The sequence below is a fragment of the Ranitomeya imitator genome, chromosome 5 (assembly GCF_032444005.1).
Source record: "Ranitomeya imitator isolate aRanImi1 chromosome 5, aRanImi1.pri, whole genome shotgun sequence".
NCBI classification, from domain to species: Eukaryota; Metazoa; Chordata; class Amphibia; order Anura; family Dendrobatidae; genus Ranitomeya; species Ranitomeya imitator.
Window position 1 is genome coordinate 42,296,350 of NC_091286.1, and position 20,100 is coordinate 42,316,449.

The 20,100-nt window shown below is 42.4% G+C and overlaps 1 protein-coding gene across 1 annotated transcript in view; it reads right to left on the bottom strand.

Annotated features, from left to right (window-relative positions):
• The window catches only part of THADA (THADA armadillo repeat containing), a 626,363-nt gene that overhangs the window by 138,747 nt on the left and 467,516 nt on the right, over nucleotides 1–20,100 (bottom strand). The window contains exons 31-32 of the mRNA XM_069768603.1: nucleotides 9,069–9,187; nucleotides 2,943–3,028 (exon numbers count right to left, since the gene is read on the bottom strand). Coding sequence (XP_069624704.1) covers nucleotides 2,943–3,028; nucleotides 9,069–9,187 — 205 coding nt within the window. The remainder of the gene's footprint in view (nucleotides 1–2,942; nucleotides 3,029–9,068; nucleotides 9,188–20,100) is intronic.

Below are 20,100 nucleotides of genomic sequence, written 5' to 3' on the forward strand. Positions count from 1 at the left end.
CCTCACTCAGTGCAAGTGTATGGAGGTAGGCTGGATACGTCTAGTTGGAATGTGGCCGAAAGTATGAAAATGGCATATTCGCCGTCAAACGATCACCCGCTGACGGCAGACTTGTACCTCAAGGCTGTACGACAGCTTTAAATCTCTAAGCAAATTTTCATTTTTACATTTCTAACTGCTGTAACTTTTTTTAAAATTTTTGGCCAATATAATCATATGAGGACTTGTTTTTGGCATGTTGTTGTTTTCAACGGAATCATTCACTTATAATAAAAAAAATATATATATAAATATAAATATATATATATATATATATATATATATATATATATATATATTGTGCTAAAAAATGGGAAAGAACAACAAGTGTGATGAAACTTTTGGCTTTTGTTTTCACGGTGTTAATGATTCAGTAAAAATTTGCTGAGGTCACCAACAATCTACTGCAGAGACACGTAGCAGCAAGTGTGTAATTCCCCTGCAGTGCCCCCACAGGAGAAATAAAGCATTGCATAGTATGCAGGTAACGTGGCCAAAAATTGCCATAGTGCAAGTCAAAAGGTACTGCGACAAGAAAGGCACAAAAAAATTGACTTTTCGTGACTTGAGGTAACTGGTGGGTTCAGGTTCCATCAAATACAACAATTCTGATAGATAAAATACAAATTCCAAATATCCATTTAACGGTTGAATGCTTCACCTCTAGTCAAACCATGACAATCCAGGGCGAGTGACCGCTAGTGCCCCGCTCTGCTGTTTCAGTAGTTAGATGCCACGGTCAATCTCTGACCGCGCCATTAAAATGGTTTATCATGCTCAGGGTGTCGATAGGTCACTTATGGCAGCGGAGGACCTTTAATTTTTCGGTTAGCACACCTTCCCAAAAAAGATGCAATGAGAAGCTAACAAAACGTAGTATGTATTCCAAACTGGAACAACAAGTCGGCAAGAAAAACACAAGATAAAAAAGTTACAGGACTCAGAAAAAGCTGCAAAGAAAAGTGGTACAAAAAGTGGTAAAAAAGCTTTGAAAAGTCACTCCCCATTGTGCAACATTTTTGTGACTTTTGGTGTTTTCATGCCAGTTTGAGTCATCTGGGCTGAAATGGGCCGAGCTGGGGAGGAGGCAGGATGGGGCATGTGGCCAGCGTTTTGTACGCCAGAAATGCTATTCTAGTCACTGACTGATTTTTCACCATTTTGCTCCATAAAATCGCCAATGAGGGCTTGTTGTTTGCAGGTTGAGTAGCAGTTTTAAAGGACACCATACATTTTACCCCCCCAAAATGGTAAATAAACAGTGATTCCTGCCTTTATTACTGCAGAAGACGCCCCCAAAACAATGATTTCCTCTTTTGGGGAACCCCTAAAAGCATTTCTGCCTCAAAAAAGATTGATGGCTCAGAGATGAATAGTGATGAGTGAATGTGCTGGGATAAGGTGTTAAACACCAGTGTTTGCTACGCTGTCATTTGCATGGCAGAGCGGCAAAGACCGCTTCTGATCGCTGGTGAAATCATCACCGCCGGTCAGAGAGCTGCAGTTCCCACAGTGTGAGCGCTCAGCTGTGATCGGAGGTATAAAGTTTACCTCTGGTCACTGGTGTCAGCAGATGGCACTACAGCTCCCATCATCCGACACCTACTGCCGCTAATAACAGTGAGAGCAGGAGCGGCGGATGGGAGTATTCATCAGCCGCTCCTGCCCTGTAAATAAATAATAAAAAAAACGCGTGGGTTCCCCCGTATTTTTATAACCAGCCAGGCCAAAACTCACAGCTCGGGGCTGCAACCCTCAACTGTCATCTTCAGCAAGGCTGGTTATCAAGAATAGAGGGGTCCCCATGCTGTATTTTTTCTTTATTAAAATAATTTTAAAAAACAGCGTGGGATCCCCCCACATTTTTGACAACCAGACTTGCTAAAGCAGACAGCTGGGGGGCTGGTATTTCCAGGCAGGTAAGGGGCCATGGATATTGGCCACCGCCAGTCTAAAAATATCAGCCCACAGTCACCCAGAAAAAAAGCGCATCTATTAGATGCACCAATTCTGGTGCTTTGCCCGGCTCTTCCCATATGTTCTGTATCGGTGCAAGTGGGGTCCATATTTGTGGGGTTGATGTCACCTTTGTATTGTCAGGTGACATCAAGCCCACAAATTACTAATGGAGGGGCATCTAGACGCCTATCCACTACTAATCTTATAGTTGTATGGTAAATAAAGACACAGCCAGAATAAAGTCTTTTATTTGAAATAAAAGCAAAAAACAGCCCCAAACTGTGAGATTTGCCTGGCTGGTTATCAAAAATACTGTGTAACCCACGTCGTTTTTTTTTAAATTATTTATTTACAGCAAAGGAGACGGCTGATGAATACTCCCATCAGCCGCCGCCTGCTCTCGCTGTTATTAGCGGCAGCAAGTGTCAGCTGTAGTCCCATCAGTTGACAACAGTGACCGGAGGTTAACCGCATACCTCCGATCACAGCTGAACGCTCACACTGTCTTTTGACAGCGTGGGAACTGCGGCTCTCTGACAGGCGGGGATGATTTCACCGCCGATCAGAAGCGGTGTTTGCCACGCTGTTCAGGTTCGCCCATCTTTAGCCGCGAGACATGCAGCCATGGGGACTCTAGCGTATTTTTCGAGCACGCTGAAGTCCCTCAGTTAGCACCCAAGCATGATCAGATAACACCTTAACCAAGCACGTTCGATCATCACTAATGATTACTATTTTGAATGAATTTGCCTTTCCTATTGTAACAGTGGCAGATCTTGTAGTTGCTATATTCTGGGGTTCCCCTTTTCAGGGCTCCGGGATCCTGAGAAAAAGACAATATATTTTTCCTGTAATTATTTATTTTATTTTGCCAGCGGAGTTGCAGTTCCTTCTCCCATCCATAACGAAGCTGTGTTAAGGAGCCGGCACAATCCTCTACTCACCATGGTGTCTATCGGTTCCAATATAATTGATGACTGTATTTAAGATATCCGTAAATGCCGCTCTGGTGACGAGACATGGATTTTCCCTAAAATACACATAATTAAAAAATGTGTTAAAACCTAAAATCCCGACATTTGCAGCTAAAGAGCACATTTTTTGGAACAATGCAGAATCTAAATGTGAGGCTGAATTGGTTTTCCTTCCCCCATGGCCATGAGATAAATACATAAATATGCATTGATTGGCCCCCGGCTTTTAGTGACATAATGTATTATTCAATGTAATTCAATCTGGGCCCAGTGCATATGATTCTGATCAGGACATAAGCTGCAGAACTAAACCAGCAACGGAAAATCACATTATTCTCGTAATGAGCAGGACAGCCATACATGACACACAACGGAGAACATCGGCTGTTTTATTTAAACAATCTGAAAAAATTAACTGTTAAAGGGGTTTTCCGGGACTTAAAGGGATTGTCTACAGGATGGGTGATAAATCTCAGATCGATGGGGGCTGTGCTGATCTTCAGGACCGGGATCCAGAAATGAACAGTACAAGTTGCTGCTTCAGGCACCACCGCTGAGCCTGCTTAAAGGGAATCTGTAAATTGGCTTTTATTATGTATTCTGGGAGCAGCATAATGTAGGTGAAGACAGTCTGATTCCGACAATGTGCCACTTACTAGGCTGTGATTTGCTGTTTTGATAAAACCAGTTTTATCAGCAGGAGATTATCAATACAGGACTATGTGTTTAGCGCCTCCTAGTCCAACCCCGCCCCCACCACTGATTAGCAGCTGCTGATTTACAGTGAACACAGAGCAGCCAGTCAGTATTGTGGGCGGGGTTCAGAGCTCTGCTAGATCTGCAGCAGATAAAACAGATTCTATCACAACCTCTGCACTCAGTAAACCATGTGACACATCGCTGGAATCAAGGTCTCTGCCACTACATCATGCTGCTGTCAGATTACATAATCTAACAGATTCCCTTTAAACATTGGATTCTGACAGAGAGGAGGAGTTTAATGCAGTTTCTCATAATCCTAAGCAGGTAAAAGTGTTAAAACAAGCAACATTGCAATGTACCTTACATTAAAAATCTCCGTCCTCAAGAATTGAGAAATTTTCAATTCTATTTTGTAGTACTTGATGCCTAGGTTGCCGACCACCTCTGCAGTCTATCTGAGGTGGCCCGTTTCCTTAGCGAGGAGCACAGCACTTACAAGCTCTTTGCTAACAAGAGTGTAAGCGCTGCTCTGTAGCTGGCCTAGTCACCCGATCTGGGAGCTTCAATGCCCTTACACTCCTCCAAAGCTGCTTCTACTTGCAGCCTAGGAGAGCATTCAGTTTGGACCAGCGGCTCTGCCACGAAGCTGGCCCGAAGAGTTATTCTTCAAGAGCACAGTGTCCCCAGGCAAGAAGGAAGTCGGGAGGAAGAGGAGCGGTGTGCTCCTGAAGAGACAATAAAAATAACTCTTTAAATGGAGCGATGGTCGAGCGTGCTCCATCACTGCTTTCAACGGAGAGGCACAAAAACAAAAGATAACCGTCAGATTCAGGAGAACTCGGGCATTTATACCAGGACAAATAAAATCCAAGTTGGAGGCAACTCTTGTGTGGTTGCAAAAGTTTTACGAATGTGGAATTCTGGACTACAGAAATCACATTATAACTATGAGATATTGTATTACCCCAAACCTCCACAGCTCTGTTCTAGTCATTGTCTATGGGACTGCTGAAAACAGCAGAGCACAGTGGTGTGCGATCTCCAATAGTCAATGAAAAGAGTGAAGGTACACATGCTCGCAATCGATAAGTTATCCACAAGTATAGAGGATAGCTTATATATTTGGTACAACCCCTTTAAATATGGCTAAACCGCAATAACCCTGATCGGATGGCTGAACTGTCACTCAACCCACTGACAGCTTGGCAAGCCTCCGATTGGACGTCTGAGCTGTCCATCATCACACTGACCGCTCAACACGTCCTAGATTGAAAGGCTGAACTGGTGGAATTGTGACAGATGCCGACAGATATAAATCATGGAGATTATTTGAGGGCCTGGAATTTGCCCTAGTTTAGTCTGGTATCCAGGTCACACTCATTCCATAAGAGTTGAGCTGCAATACCGGATGCAGCCTATGTATAAGGTTGGCGCTGTTTAGGTGAAAAAATATTTTTTTTTTTCAAGACTGGTAGAATAAAATGTTGTAACTTGACAGTGGATGAAAAGTGAAGGATTTCTATTTCCAAATTATTTTTTGATGGCGTCTTTACAATATTGTGAACAGTTGCTTACTGTGCCTCTGCCGTAATAAATGGGAAGCATTGCTCTGGGTCCAGATGTACCGTACATAAGAAATGTTTACATCCACGCTACTGAATAAACAAGAATATGGAGGAGTCATTCTCTGTTCTCGGGGGACGCTGCGCTCCAGCACCCGCTCTTGTTTGCTATGTTTGCAGTCATGAGAAGATGAGGAATCCGTAAAGTTATGGTATGTACAGAGGCAGATCTGCTAAAATAATGCCCCGCGGCCGCGTCTAAGATGATGTTCACACTACGTTTTAGCATTGCATTGAAAGGAACTGATTTTGTGAATATATACAGTCGTGGGCGAAAGTGTTGGCACCTTTGAAATTTTTCCAGAAAATTATTACAATTAACATGTTTTGTTATACACGTTTATTTCCTTTGTGTGCATTGGAACTACACTAAAAACTGAGGGGAAAAAAGGCAAATTGGACATAACTTCACACAAAACTCCCAAAATGGGCCGGACAAAATTGTTGGCACCCTCAACTTAATATTTGGTTGCACACCCTTTGGTATAACCATCAACAAGCTTCTTACACCTCTCAACTAGAATTTTGGAGCACTCTTCTTTTGCAAACTGCTTCAGGTCTCACATATCTGAAATCTCCAGCTCTTTGCTGCTTCCATCACTTCTTACTTCTTACTTGCCACAGGTGAGTTTGAACAAGCATCACATACTTGAAACACATTTGCTTACCTACATTTTTTTTTGGAAAGGTGCCAACAATTTTGTCTGGCCCATTTTTTGTAAAATGATGTCCAATTTGCCATCTTTCATTGTTTTTTATGTGTTGCTCCAATACACATAAAGGAAATAAACATGTGTATAACAAAACATGCGTAATTGCAATAATTTTCTGGGAGAAATACTTCAATTTCTGGGATAATTTCAAGGGTGACAACACTTTCGGCCAGAACTGTAAAAAAGGAACGGAATCCTGTGGCAGATTTGCTTTAAAGGGGTTCTCTGCTCTTCTTTAACACATAAAGGGAATCTGTCAGCACATTTTTACGTACTGAAGTAATGGTTCAGCTGCGTAAGTGATTGTCCCACAATAAAATTGTACTTCTTTTTTCAAGAAGCTTTTAATTCCCTGAAATAGTCTTGGAGAGTTTTTGAAACAGATTTTGTTGTCTTCAAGTGTTTTTTTTTTTTTTCAGCATTGTGACGCTGGCAAGTTTGGAGCAGATTCCATCAGGATCCGCTTCAAATCCGTTGTTTTTACTTTTCCATCAAATGTTTTTTCATATCGGAATTGAAAAAAAAAATGCACAGAAAACAGTGAAGATGATTAACATCGAAATGATTAGAAAGAGTCTTTCAAGTGTTTTTTTTTATTATTTTTGGGGGGATCGGATTTACCCCAAAAACTCCTACTGCACATAGCCTGTGAGTGAAGCCTACACGGTGTCATATCATCACAGCCGACAGACAATGCGATGACATCACACCCGGCACAGACAATGCGATGACATCACACCCGGCACAGACAATGCGATGACGTCACACCCGGCACAGACAATGCGATGACGTCACACCCGGCACAGACAATGCAATGACATCACACCCGGCACAGACAATGCGATGACATCACACCCGGCACAGACAATGCGATGACATCACACCCGGCACAGACAATGCGATGACGTCACACCCGGCACAGACAATGCAATGACATCACACCCGGCACAGACAATGCGATGACATCACACCCGGCACAGACAATGCGATGACATCACACCCGGCACAGACAATGCGATGACGTCACACCCGGCACAGACAATGCGATGACATCACACCCGGCACAGACAATGCGATGACATCACACCCGGCACAGACAATGCGATGACATCACACCCGGCACAGACAATACGATGACGTCACACCCGGCACAGACAATGCGATGACATCACACCCGGCACAGACAATGCGATGACGTCACACCCGGCACAGACAATGCGATGACGTCACACCCGGCACAGACAATGCGATGACATCACATCCGGCACAGAAAATGCGATTACATCACACCCGCCACAGACAATGCGATGACATCACACCCGGCACAGACAATGCGATGACATCACATCCGGCACAGACAATGCGATTACATCACACCCGGCACAGACAATTGGATGACATCACACCCGGCACAGACAATGCGATGACGTCACACCCGGCACAGACAATGCGATGACATCACATCCGGCACAGACAATGCGATTACATCACACCCGGCACAGACAATTGGATGACGTCACACCCGGCACAGACAATGCGATGACATCACATCCGGCACAGACAATGCGATTACATCACACCCGGCACAGACAATTGGATGACATCACACTTGGCACAGACAATGCAATGATGTCACACCCGGCACAGATAATGCGATGACATCACATCCGGCACAGACAATGCGATTTGTAGGAACCTGCATTTTATATTAGGAACCTGCACACAGAGCAATTAAGTAGTAAATGTAAATTACGAGAAATGCTCCTTTTATAAGAAGGAGACATCTGATAATAGAGCAGGGAAGCCATTGTCATCTTCATTGCCAGGAAGATAAAGACTTGTGAGAGTATGAGGCCACCCCGCCAAATCCAGGACCTTCCACCTGCCAGAACTATGTCATTTCTTAGCTTGGTGTAATGGTCAATGTTCTCCTGAATCCTGTGTTGCTTTTCTTTTGTTCGTGCACCACTCCATTCTGAGATATGGCGCCCTTTTACTTCTGCATAAACCTATTTTTAGCTTTTTTTTAGTCAATTGGGTGTTAACCTTTAAAAAGACACAGAGAAGAGTTGAAGGTAACACCCACTTGGATAAAAAGAATTTACATACAAGGAAGCGTTTGTCTGACCACCGTATCCAGTCTATGGCCAGCCTAACCCTACTGAGCAGCAGAATGCAAAATTATACAGCGCCCAGGACATACTCTGGCTGAGCGGATATTACATTTTTGGGAGTTCTCCATCACGGCGGAAGGGGAGGGTATATGCTTAGCTGGCATGAAATGCCACAAGTAGTCTAAAGGGCTACCATTAAGCCACCATCTCCCTTCTTCCTGGAGGAGGGGTTGCCACCTTTGGGGATCTTTCTTTTTTTTCTTTGCTAAAAATCAGTTTCATAATTGAATTTCATTAAGAACTTTGCACAATTTGCTCTCTATAACCTCTGTATTACACGCTCTATTGCTGGCTGTAGAATGGGTTAACAGAGTTCATCAGTGAGCTCCTTCTAATAATCCAATGGGAAAGTTTCTAACATCTGTCTTTTTTTTTTTTAGCTTATCTCCATTGATTTATAATCACAGACCACACCAAATTGCAAGAAAGCACTGAGCCTGTAAAAGCAAAACAATGCAATAACTTTAATAAAACAAAAATGCAAAAGTGTTTTGCAGTTCCCCCCCAAAAAAACATAAAAAAAAAAATGTCCCTTTTAATTTAATAGGAATTGTGCAATTCCTCATTTCACCTCTGGTCGCGCTGCAGGGAAACGGAACACTATTTTGCTTGTTCTCCTAACTGATCGATCGATGGGGGTTCAAGGAAAAAAACTTGTCACCAGTTTAGGTTTTGCAAAAAAAGAATTGTCCAAAAAAAGAATTGCCCCTCTAATCTTCTCTGTTTTTTGCTGAAATTTTTATGCATTTTTTTATAACAGTATTTTTTTTTACTATTTTGCATTTTTATGCATTTTTTATAACAGATTAGATTTATAGGTTTTTTTTTTACTTTTTATTTATTTTTTTACTACACCTCATTAGTAATTTTTCGATCCAACGTTACCTTTTGGCGAGCCATAGCCTGGCTTTCAAGCTGAGGGTGATGTCACGTATCTCCAGCTGAACTTGCTGTGAATTAGTTGTGTGTTTCGCCTCAAAGAAGGACTGCAGCATGTATAAAACCTAAAAGAAGCAGAAGAAAAAAAAAAAGGAGATGCCAGCGCTGTGAAAACATGTTCTAATCCCAGCTCCTGTGAACCTCGCGCTGGTCAGAATCCGTCCTTTGATGAGTGAATGGGCACCTGTAAGTGAGGGGCGGAAGCCGGGCTTTCAGCTGGAAACACTGCTCCCATTGGAGAGGCCCAAATCCTTTCCCTGTGTAGAGATTGCGGCCTGTGAGCTTCTTTCACGGAGAATGAAAAAAAAACAAAAAAACTAAAATGACCTCACCGTACCATCATGGTTTCCGAATGAAATCACATCCTTCTAATTAAAAACAACCGATGAGGCGCGAGAACGCCGAAATCCAACTACGACAACTGGCCAAACACTCGGGCCAATGGCCGCAATGTGACTGCCGCTGCGAAACCACCATACTCCATAGGGGTAACTGACATCCAGCATGGCCGTCCGCACCTCATCCAAAAGTGACCATCACACTGCTTTATTAGACGAATAATGCGGCCATACGGGAGTATGGAAGGTATGACTGTCCCAAAAAAATGCCATGTTGGTTATTACACAACTTCCCCCAAAGGGTGGAAAATCCAGAAAGAAATCTACTATTATAGTATTATGTGTGCTTCCTAACCTCAGCCTCAGGATTGATGACTTTAGCAATATTAAAGGGTTATTCCAATTCCAGAGAGGGATATTGCTTGCAAAAACAAGCACTTCTGCAATTTACCGCTTGTTAAAATTTGCAGCCGTTCTTGAGATGTTAACACTTTTCTTTCGTTTGCAACTTGTTGCCTAGGAGACCGACCGACTCTGCGGTCTAGCTTTTATGTACTGCGTTGAAGCTGGCAGTGATTAAAAGGTAATGGCGTGTTCTAGCGATCCTGGCCAGCTTGAAAGTAGCGCTTACAAGCTCAATAGAAAAAAGCTTGTAAGCATTACGTATGTACTGCTCCCTAGCTGCGGTGGTCGGTCTCAAATAATAATAATCTTTATTTATATAGCGCCAACACATTCCGCAGCGCTTTACGGTTTAACAGTTTCAAACACAACAGTCATAAGTAGCAACGTTAGCAATAATTAAAGCACAATAAGACGACCCTGCTCGTGAGAGCTTACAATCTACAATGAGGAGGGGGAGATACAAAGTACAGGTGTATATCTACAATGATGTATTTACAATGATGGTCCAGCCATCTTCAGGGGGTGGGGGATAGATGGAGATAGTGAATGGGCTACACACATACAAACATAAAATTACTTTGATTAGTGAATGTGGTAGGCCGCTCTGAACAAATGTGTTTTGAGCGAGCGCCTAAAACTATGCAACTTATGGATGGTCCTAATATCTTGGGGTAGAGCATTCCAGAGGATTGGCGCAGCATGGGAGAAGTCTTGGAGTCGGGAGTGGGAGGTACGGATTAGTGCAGAGGTTAGTCAAAAGTAATTTGCAGAGCGCAGTGGTCAGTTAGGCCGATAGACAGAAATGAGGGAGGAGATGTATGGGGGTGCCACACTGTGGAGAGGTTTGTGGGTAAGAACAAGTACTTTGAATTGTATCCTGTAATGAATGGGCAGCCAGTGTAATGACTGGCGAAGAGCGGATGCATCTGAGTAATGATTAGCCTGATGGACGACCCTGGCTGCTGCATTAAGGATGGACTGGAGAGGGGAAACTTGAGTAAGGGTACCGTCACACAGTGCAATTTTCATCGCTACGACGGTACGATCCGTGACGCTCCAGCGTCGTAACAATATCGCTCCAGCGTCGTAGACTGCTGTCACACTTTGCAATCTACGACGCTGGAGCGATAATTTCATGACGTATGTGCGATGTAGAAGCCGTTGGTTACTATGCGCACATCGTATACGATCTATGTTACACCATGCAATCATGCCGCCACAGCGGGACACTAGACGACGAAAGAAAGTTTCAAACGATCTGCTACGACGTACGATTCTCAGCGGGGTCCCTGATCGCAGGAGCGTGTCAGACATTGCGATATCGCTCGAACGTCACAGATATATCGCTCGAACGTCACGAATCGTGCCGTCGTAGCGATCAAAATTTCACTGTGTGACGGTACCCTTAGGGGGAGGCTAATTAATAGAGCGTTACAGTAGTCAAGGCGGGAGTGGATCAGGGCGACAGTGAGGGTTTTTGTTTCCATGATGAGAAAAGGGCGGATTCTAGAGATGTCCTTTAGGTGTAAGCGGCACGAGCGGGCAAGAGATTTTATATGGGATGTGAAGGAGAGATCGGAAATGACGCATTGTGAGGCTCCTCTGTTATTGCTCCTTGAACTGTATGAACTAAGAAATTACTGCGGCAAAATCTGCATGGGTCATACACACCAAGGAGTTTTTGAGGCTTTTTGAAGCAGAATTCCTCCAAATCTGAAAACACCTAAATAAACATGAGGTTCTGCTCAGGTTCTACTCTGAAAACCCTACATGGTATTTTTGGTTGCTTTCCATGGGAATCTTCATTATTAGTCTATTTTTGTTACCATGGATTATGGAGAAGATTCCACTCCACAATCCACATGCAACTCTTTCAAATACTCTTTCACTAATTTTCCTATTCATTTCAATGGGAACTATGCAAATTGTCTCTTCAGAGAGTAAGAGGAAATCTAGCGTCACCTTTTGGAAGTAGCAATCCTAAAAGTCAGTATCAAACCTCTAATGAGCCATTCAGCATGACTTACGATAAAAGTCAAAACTTCAGTTTGCAGACACTGTGTTTTGGGGTACTGCCCCTCATCAGTGCAAAGTGTGAGATCTGGTTTGACATGCCAAGGTGTCACTCTCTGAATAGACAATTTGCGTATATCCCAGAAGAGCATTTGAAAGTTTAAAAGTCTCCTCACCTTGACATGTCAAGCTTGACATGTCACTCTCCCCAAGAAGAAACGCTACTCCATGGATCCTGGTCAGATGCCTTTCACACAGCCAAACCAGATCTCACAATCTTGCACTGATGAGGGGCAGTACCCCAAAACACAGTGTGTATAAATTGAGAATTTAGCTTTGGCTTTTATCCTAAGTCATGTGGCTTGTTAGATGGTCAGTATTGACTTTTAGGATTGCTACTTCCAATAGGTGGCACTAAAGTTCTAGTCCTTTTCCTCTCTGAAGAGACAATTTGCATATTTCCAAGAGGAGCATTGCAAGGCTTAAAAGTCTCCTCACCTTGGCATGTCACTCTCCACAAGGATGAACATTACACCTTTCAATGTGAAAGCACGCCTATAGTGCACTTGGTTCTGTTTTTATCTACGGAGAAAAAGCAGCAAATGTGAATTCTTGAGGCATTTCTGCTAAAAAAAAAAAAAAAGAAAAGCAAAAAAGCTCCAAATTTGACTACTGAATAAAAGATCTCACACACAAGGAACATGAAAAATCCAGGACAAAAAAGAACCCACCCTGTGTGAACATGATGTTACATTTTTATTTACTTTTGCGTGACCGTCCTGTAATCCGACCTTTAGGCCAAAATTAATAAACTCATTTTTGATACAGGAAATCTATATTTTGCACCGTGTTAACCAGTAGTTAGAAAAATATGAAACTTTGAGAGTCTTCAGTGCCATTAAAAGGTGTCAACCACTGAAGATTATCAAAGTTTAATATGTTTTTTTAAACTCTAACATTTATGGACCATTAAAAAAAAACAAAACAAACAAACAAGAAACATTAAAGTTGTATTTAAATAAGTTTAGCCATAGGACAGGTGAAAGTCAGATCTGGAATGTAATGTTCCCACATGAAGCGGATACCGACTCAGATCATCAAAACCTACTGCCGACCTCAGCTTAAAAATAGCACGAACATGACCTGTAGGAAAAGAGCGAGATCTCTCCGATTACAGGGAGAAAAAAAAAACACCCAAATAAATAAATATATTTATATTCCTACTCTCTCTGTCTCTCTCTCTCTCTCTCTATATATATATATATATATATATATATATACCTACTCTCCGCATAATGCTGGTCCTGCCCATGGGCACATCGAGTACAGCGGTTTACCAACTTTCCTGAAACTTTGTGGGCTTAAGAAACTATATTTAATGTCGATACATATAGGGTCACAAATCTTGGCAAGAATTACACCTTTCTTTATACAGTTAGGTCCATATATATTTGGACAGAGACAACATTTTTCTAATTTTGGTTATAGACATTACCACAATGAATTTTAAACAAAACAATTCAGATGCAGTTGAAGTTCAGACTTTCAGCTTTCATTTGAGGGTATCCACATTAAAATTGGATGAAGGGTTTAGGAGTTTCAGCTACTTAACATGTGCCACCCTGTTTTTAAAGGGACCAAAATTAATTGGACAATTGACGCCAAGGCTATTTCATGGACAGGTGTGGGCAATCCCTTCATTATGCCATTCTCAATTAGGCCGGCGTCACACTTGCGAGTTTTACGGACGTAAGAGCGCAGAAACTACGTCCGTAAAACTCGCAAAAAATACGGCACAATTATTCTCTATGCCCCTGCTCCTATCTGCCGTATTTTACTGATCAGTATTATACGGCTTTCTACGGCCGTAGAAAATCGCAGCATGGGAGCTTTCTAGGTAAGTTCCCACGATCTATGAACAGCCAGCAGAGGGCGCCTCACCGCAAATGAAGCTAAATATAGATCAATGACCTATATTTAGCTTCATTCCCCGGGGTTTTGCAGCAAGGAGCAGCCTGCATTAGCGGAACTCCTTGCTGCAAAATGTTTTAACCCCTTCAGAAGGATTTACATCGTTGAACTTTACAGATCTACGGAAGGTAAGTATATTATTGGTTTATTATGTTTTTTCTTTCACAGAACGAGGGTCTTCAGTGATTGGATTGGGCGTTAAATAAAATATTACAACAACCTTTGGTTTTATTTCATTAAAATAATTTTTAATAATGTGTGTTTTTTTTTAACCCTTTCATTCAATTGGATTAATAATGGATAGGTGTCATAATTGACGCCTCTCCATTATTAATTAGGCTTAATGTCACCTTACAATAGCAAGGTGGCATTAACCCTTCATTACCCCATATCCCACCGCTACACGGGAATGGGAAGAGAGTGGCCAAGTGCTAGAATAGGCGCATCTTCCAGATGTGCCTTTTCTGGGGTGGCTGGGGGCAGATGTTTTTAGCCGGGGGGGGCCAATAACCATGGACCCTCTCCAGGCTATTAATATCTGCCCTCAGTCACTGGCTTTACTACTCTGGCGGAGAAAATTGCGCGGGAGCCCACGCCAATTTTTTCTGCCATTTAACCCTTTATTTTAAGAGCTAGAACGGCCAAATTTTGCAGATACACACTACTAACATTAGTAGTGTGGATTATGCAAAAAAAATGGTGATATGAGATGGTTTACTGTATGTAACCATGTCTCCTATCATGTCGGGTTTAGGAAGGAGAAAGCAAAAGCCGGTAATTGAATTACCGTCTTTTTGCTATCTCGCGCTGTATGAAGGAATAATATATATATATATGTGTCTACTGACATATATACAGTTAGGGCCAGAAATGTTTGGACAGTGACACAAGTTTTGTTATTTTAGCTGTTTACAAAAACATGTTCAGAAATACAATTATATATATAATATGTGCTGAAAGTGCACACTCCCAGCTGCAATATGATAGTTTCCACATCCAAATCGGAGAAAGGGTTTAGGAATCATAGCTCTGTAATGCATAGCGTCCTCTTTTTCAAGGGACCAAAAGTAATTGGACAATGGACTCTAAGGGCTGCAATTAACTCTGAAGGCGTCTCCCTCGTTAACCTGTAATCAATGAAGTAGTTAAAAGGTCAGGGGTGGATTCCAGGTGTGTGGTTTTGCATTTGGAAGCTGTTGCTGTGAGCAGACAACATGCGGTCAAAGGAACTCTCAATTGAGGTGAAGCAGAACATCCTGAGGCTGAAAAAAAAGAAAAAATCCATCAGAGAGATAGCAGACATGCTTGGAGTAGCAAAATCAACAGTTGGGTACATTCTGAGAAAAAAGGAATTGACTGGTGAGCTTGGGAACTCAAAAAGGCCTGGGCGTCCACGGATGACAACAGTGGTGGATGATCGCCGCATACTTAATTTGGTGAAGAAGAACCCATTCACAACATCAACTGAAGTCCAGAACACTCTCAGTGAAGTAGGTGTATCTGTCTCTAAGTCAACAGTAAAGAGAAAACTCCATGACAGTAAATACAAAGGGTTCACATCTAGATGCAAACCATTCATCAATACCAAAAATAGACAGGCCAGAGTTAAATTTGCAGAAAAACACCTCAAGAAGCCAGCTCAGTTCTGGAAAAGTATTCTATGGACAGATGAGACAAAGATCAACCTGTACCAGAATGATGGGAAGAAAAAAGTTTGGAGAAGAAAGGGAACGGCACATGATCCAAGGCACACCACATCCTCTGTAAAACATGGTGGAGGCAACGTGATGGCATGGGCATGCATGGCTTTCAATGGCACTGGGTCACTTGTGTTTATTGATGACATAAGAGCAGACAAGAGTAGCCGGATGAATTCTGAAGTGTACCGGGATATACTTTCAGCCCAGATTCAGCCAAATGCTGCAAAGTTGATTGGACGGCGCTTCATAGTACAGATGGACAATGACCCCAAGCATACAGCCAAAGCTACCCAGGAGTTCATGAGTGCCAAAAAGTGGAACATTCTGCAATGGCCAAGTCAATCTCCAGATCTAAACCCAATTGAGCATGCATTTCACTTGCTCAAATCCAGACTTAAGACGGAAAGACCCACAAACAAGCAAGACCTGAAGGCTGCGGCTGTAAAGGCCTGGCAAAGCATTAAGAAGGAGGAAATCCAGCGTTTGGTGATGTCCATGGGTTCCAGACTTAAGGCAGTGATTGCCTCCAAAGGATTTGCAACAAAATATTGAAAATAAAAATATTTTGTTTGGGTTATGTTTATTTGTCCAATTACTTTTGACCTCCTAAAATGTGGAGTGTTTGTAAAGAAATGTGTACAATTCCTACATTTTCTATCAGATATTTTTGTTCAACCCTTCAAATTAAACGTTACAATCTGCACTTGAATTCTGTTGTAGAGGTTTCATTTCAAATCCAATGTGGTGGCATGCAGAGCCCAACTCGCGAAAATTGTGTCACTGTCCAAATATTTCTGGCCCTAACTGTATATATATATATATATATATATATATATATATATATATATATATATATATAGACAGTATATATGTTTTTTTTTTGTTTTTTTTTAACACATGGATCCCTTGTATAGGCGTATGTCGGTTTGGCAAGCCTGCGATAAAAACACGCAGTACGGCTGCCATACGGATTACATACTGAGGATGCCATGCGCAAAAAACGGTGACACACCCTGCCTACGGAGGAGCTACGGACCACTATTTTCGGGACTTTTCAGCGTATTACGGCTGTAATATACGGACCGTATTTGCATACGCTGTGTGTGACGCCGGCCTTAAGCAGATAAAAGGCCTGGAGTTGATTTGAGGTGTGGTGCTTGCATTTGGAAGGTTTTGCTGTGAAGTAAACATGCGGTCAAAGGAGCTCTCCATGCAGGTGAAACAAGCCATCCTTAAGCTGCGAAAACAGAAAAAACCCATCCGATAAATAGCTACAATGTTAGGTGTGGCAAAATCTACAGTTTGGCACATTATGGTGAACTCATCAATGCAAAAAGACCTGGGCGCCCACGGAAGACAACAGTGGTGGATGATGGCAGAATAATCACCATGGTGAAGAGAAACCCCTTCACAACAGCCAACCAAGTGAACAACACTCTCCAGGAGGTCGGCGTATCAATATCCAAATCTACCATAAAGAGAAGACTGCATGAAAGTAACTACAGAGGGTTCACTGAACGGTGCAGCCACTCATAAGCATCAAGAATAAAAAGGCTAAAAAACATCTAAAAAAGCCGCGCAGTTCTGGAAGAACATTCTTTAGACAGATGAAACCAAGATCAACCTCCACCAGAATGATGGAAAGAGAAAAGTATGGTGAAGGCGTGGTACAGCTCATGATCCAAAGCATACCACATCATCTGTAAAACACGGCGGAGGCAGTGTGATGGCACGGGCATGCATGGCTGCCAGTGGCACTGGTCACTAGTATTTATTGATGATGTGACACAGGTAAATGGGATATATATGCAATAACTTTGGTAAGCAAATAAAAAGGGAAAAAATATTGATTAGGGGAACTGTCACCATATCTGTGCTATTTACCTGAGACTATACTTAAGTACACTATCACTTTTTATTTTGGGGATTTCCATTGGGCAGCCCTGTCCAGGGTCAACAGACAAAGTGTTATTACTACAGCCTACATTGCCTACGTACAGAGTGAACCGGATAAAAACCTTTCAGTCGGAGCTTTAAATCCGCATAGTAATGAATAAGGGCAGTCGACCGAAACGCGTCTGCCGGTGAATACTCTTATTTTCATGGATGTGACGTTGCCATTTTTAATGAATTCTTTTCAATAAAGACTGAAGATTTTATGGGAAGACATCTTCGCTGGATTGGATTATTCCTTTTTATTTTCCCGCCTCCTTCTTGCCGCACAGCAAGTTTTCCGTGCGAGGACTCCTCCTATGGGAGAGCTGACCGTTCCTCTGTTTTTCCTATTAATGGGGTTGTCCACGACCCAAACTCCTAATGATCAGCTGAAAACCTTTCCGAACGAAGTGATGTACGAGTGAAACACGGCAGCCCTTTCATCACTTATTGGCCGCTGACAAATGAACTTTAACTCCTATTGCCGAAAGGAGATCGGAACCCCACCAATCTTATATTGATGACTTATCCTGTAGATCAATCTTCAGGTCCTGGACAACCCCTTTAATTTAAAGTAACAGCTCTCAATACTTCCATCCAGCCCATCCCTTGCACCTCCTGACCCTGGTAAATTTAGACACTTAACCGAGCAGAATTCCACAGCCTTATGCTTGTGCCGTACCTGTAAAATCTGGTCTACAGGGAAAAAACCCACAAAAACCATAAATCATTGGCCTCTGATAACACCATTTTTTTTTCGCTCTGTTTTCTTGGTCCTGTTTCATCCCCCCACCGGCAGCTTTATGCCACATTTTTCCACCGTACTGTTTGCACAGTGTTTTATTTCGTCGGCCGAAACAGCTGTATTTTTTTAAGGCCATTGCCGGGAAAAGTACAGTCCACGGTGATGTCAAGTTGCTTCTCCACGGAGACGGCCGAACAGTGCAACGATTGTTTTAAAAAACGGTCCCTCAGAAACGTGAATATTTATAGTGTACACATAATTTATACAAACAGGACCAAGGGCAAGCAAGCAAACGTTTTATGGCTTTGGGTCAGTGTGACAGGAGGCGGTGGAGAGTGCTTACCGAACAGAAAAAAAATGGCAATTATGTAAGTGTGACGGAAAGCGGCTCAATCACTGGATGCCTGTGTGTGTTTTACGCTTTAAGAGAAATCTCAAGTCCTCCTTTTTCTTTTTTCCCTTTCCATAAGTGACAAACATGTCGTAATTATTTTCGGTGCCAGCGTTTCCACAACGGCTTCTTTTGTAGACTTCTCAGAAGTGTGAAATTAATCTGACAGAAGAAAATCTGAAAGAGAGTCAAAACTGCAATATAAAATGGACCAATTTTTTTTTTTTCATTCCCACTTCTGATCCTATGGAAATGAGGGAAATGGGAAAAATGTAATACAGGAACAAGTTGTAAAAAAAAAAAAAGTAATGGATAAATTTACTGATGACTAAGTAATTGTGATGAGCGAGCATGCTCAGATGCTAACCGAGTGTCTTCGGCGCACTCGAAAATATGTCTGAGTCCCCGCAAACGCTCGACACCCGCAACACATGCAGGGATTACCAAACACGCGTTCCCCGCATGTGTGGCGGCTGTCTAACAGGCGTGAGACATGCAGCTCCGGGACTCGAACATATTTTCGAGCGTGCCGAAGACACTCAGTTAGCATCCACGCACAGCACAGCCACTTTAGGAAAAAGACCAATAACGTTTTCTTGAAGCGACTTTGATCCGGAAAACTTGGCAGTTGCGCCGGCATCTAACATACGAAGTGTGCACATAGAGAGGTTTTAAAAGTTCTGATATCAAACATCTACCAACAGGATGAGTGATAAATGTATGATTGTTGGGGGCCTCACCATTTGCTAGAATAGGGGTCCCGAGTTCTCAATCGCAATAAGGAGTTTGAATGAAGTGGGGGTCAAGCATTCGTCCTTTCGCTTCATTTACGGCTTCACAGTTCCAACTGAGTAAAGTGCTCGTCATTTTTTGTCAGACCCATAAACCTAGGGCAACATGTATTATTGCATTTCCACTTGTTTTTCTTAGTCTAATTTTTGCTGTTTTTCACCTTTTATTTGCTATGTTTTAACCTTTTTTTCAGTGTGTGTGTGTGTGTTCACCAGTGTTTTATCTTTAGTTCGCCTCTATGTGAGCAGAGTTTAGAGGCACAACATTTTTTTGCACCTTTTTACGCTTAATGGGTGGTCTCAAAAAAAGGTAAAAGACAAAAATAGAGACCATTTTTGACTTTTTGAGCAAAAAAATTCATTAACTGTGTGCGCCATTTTGAATAATTTGGCACTATAAAAAGTCAGCAAATACCACAAAACAAAAAAGAAGAGTGACTTAAAAGAAACTCGTAAATGATGAATTGGGGCTAGAGTTAGTGCCAATCAATTCGTAAGTCCCATTTCATCAGTCACATCAGTGGTCTGTGGCCACTGCACGGGAGAGGGAGCCAGCATCCCTGAAAACCCCCCCCATGGCTTATACTAGAGTCATGGTACCACAAGATGGATGGGAGCGGCAGAGCAGCAGGTTACAGGAGGCAGAAACTGGCTGCTGTGGCTAACACCTGTGCCTGCTGCTAAAGAGA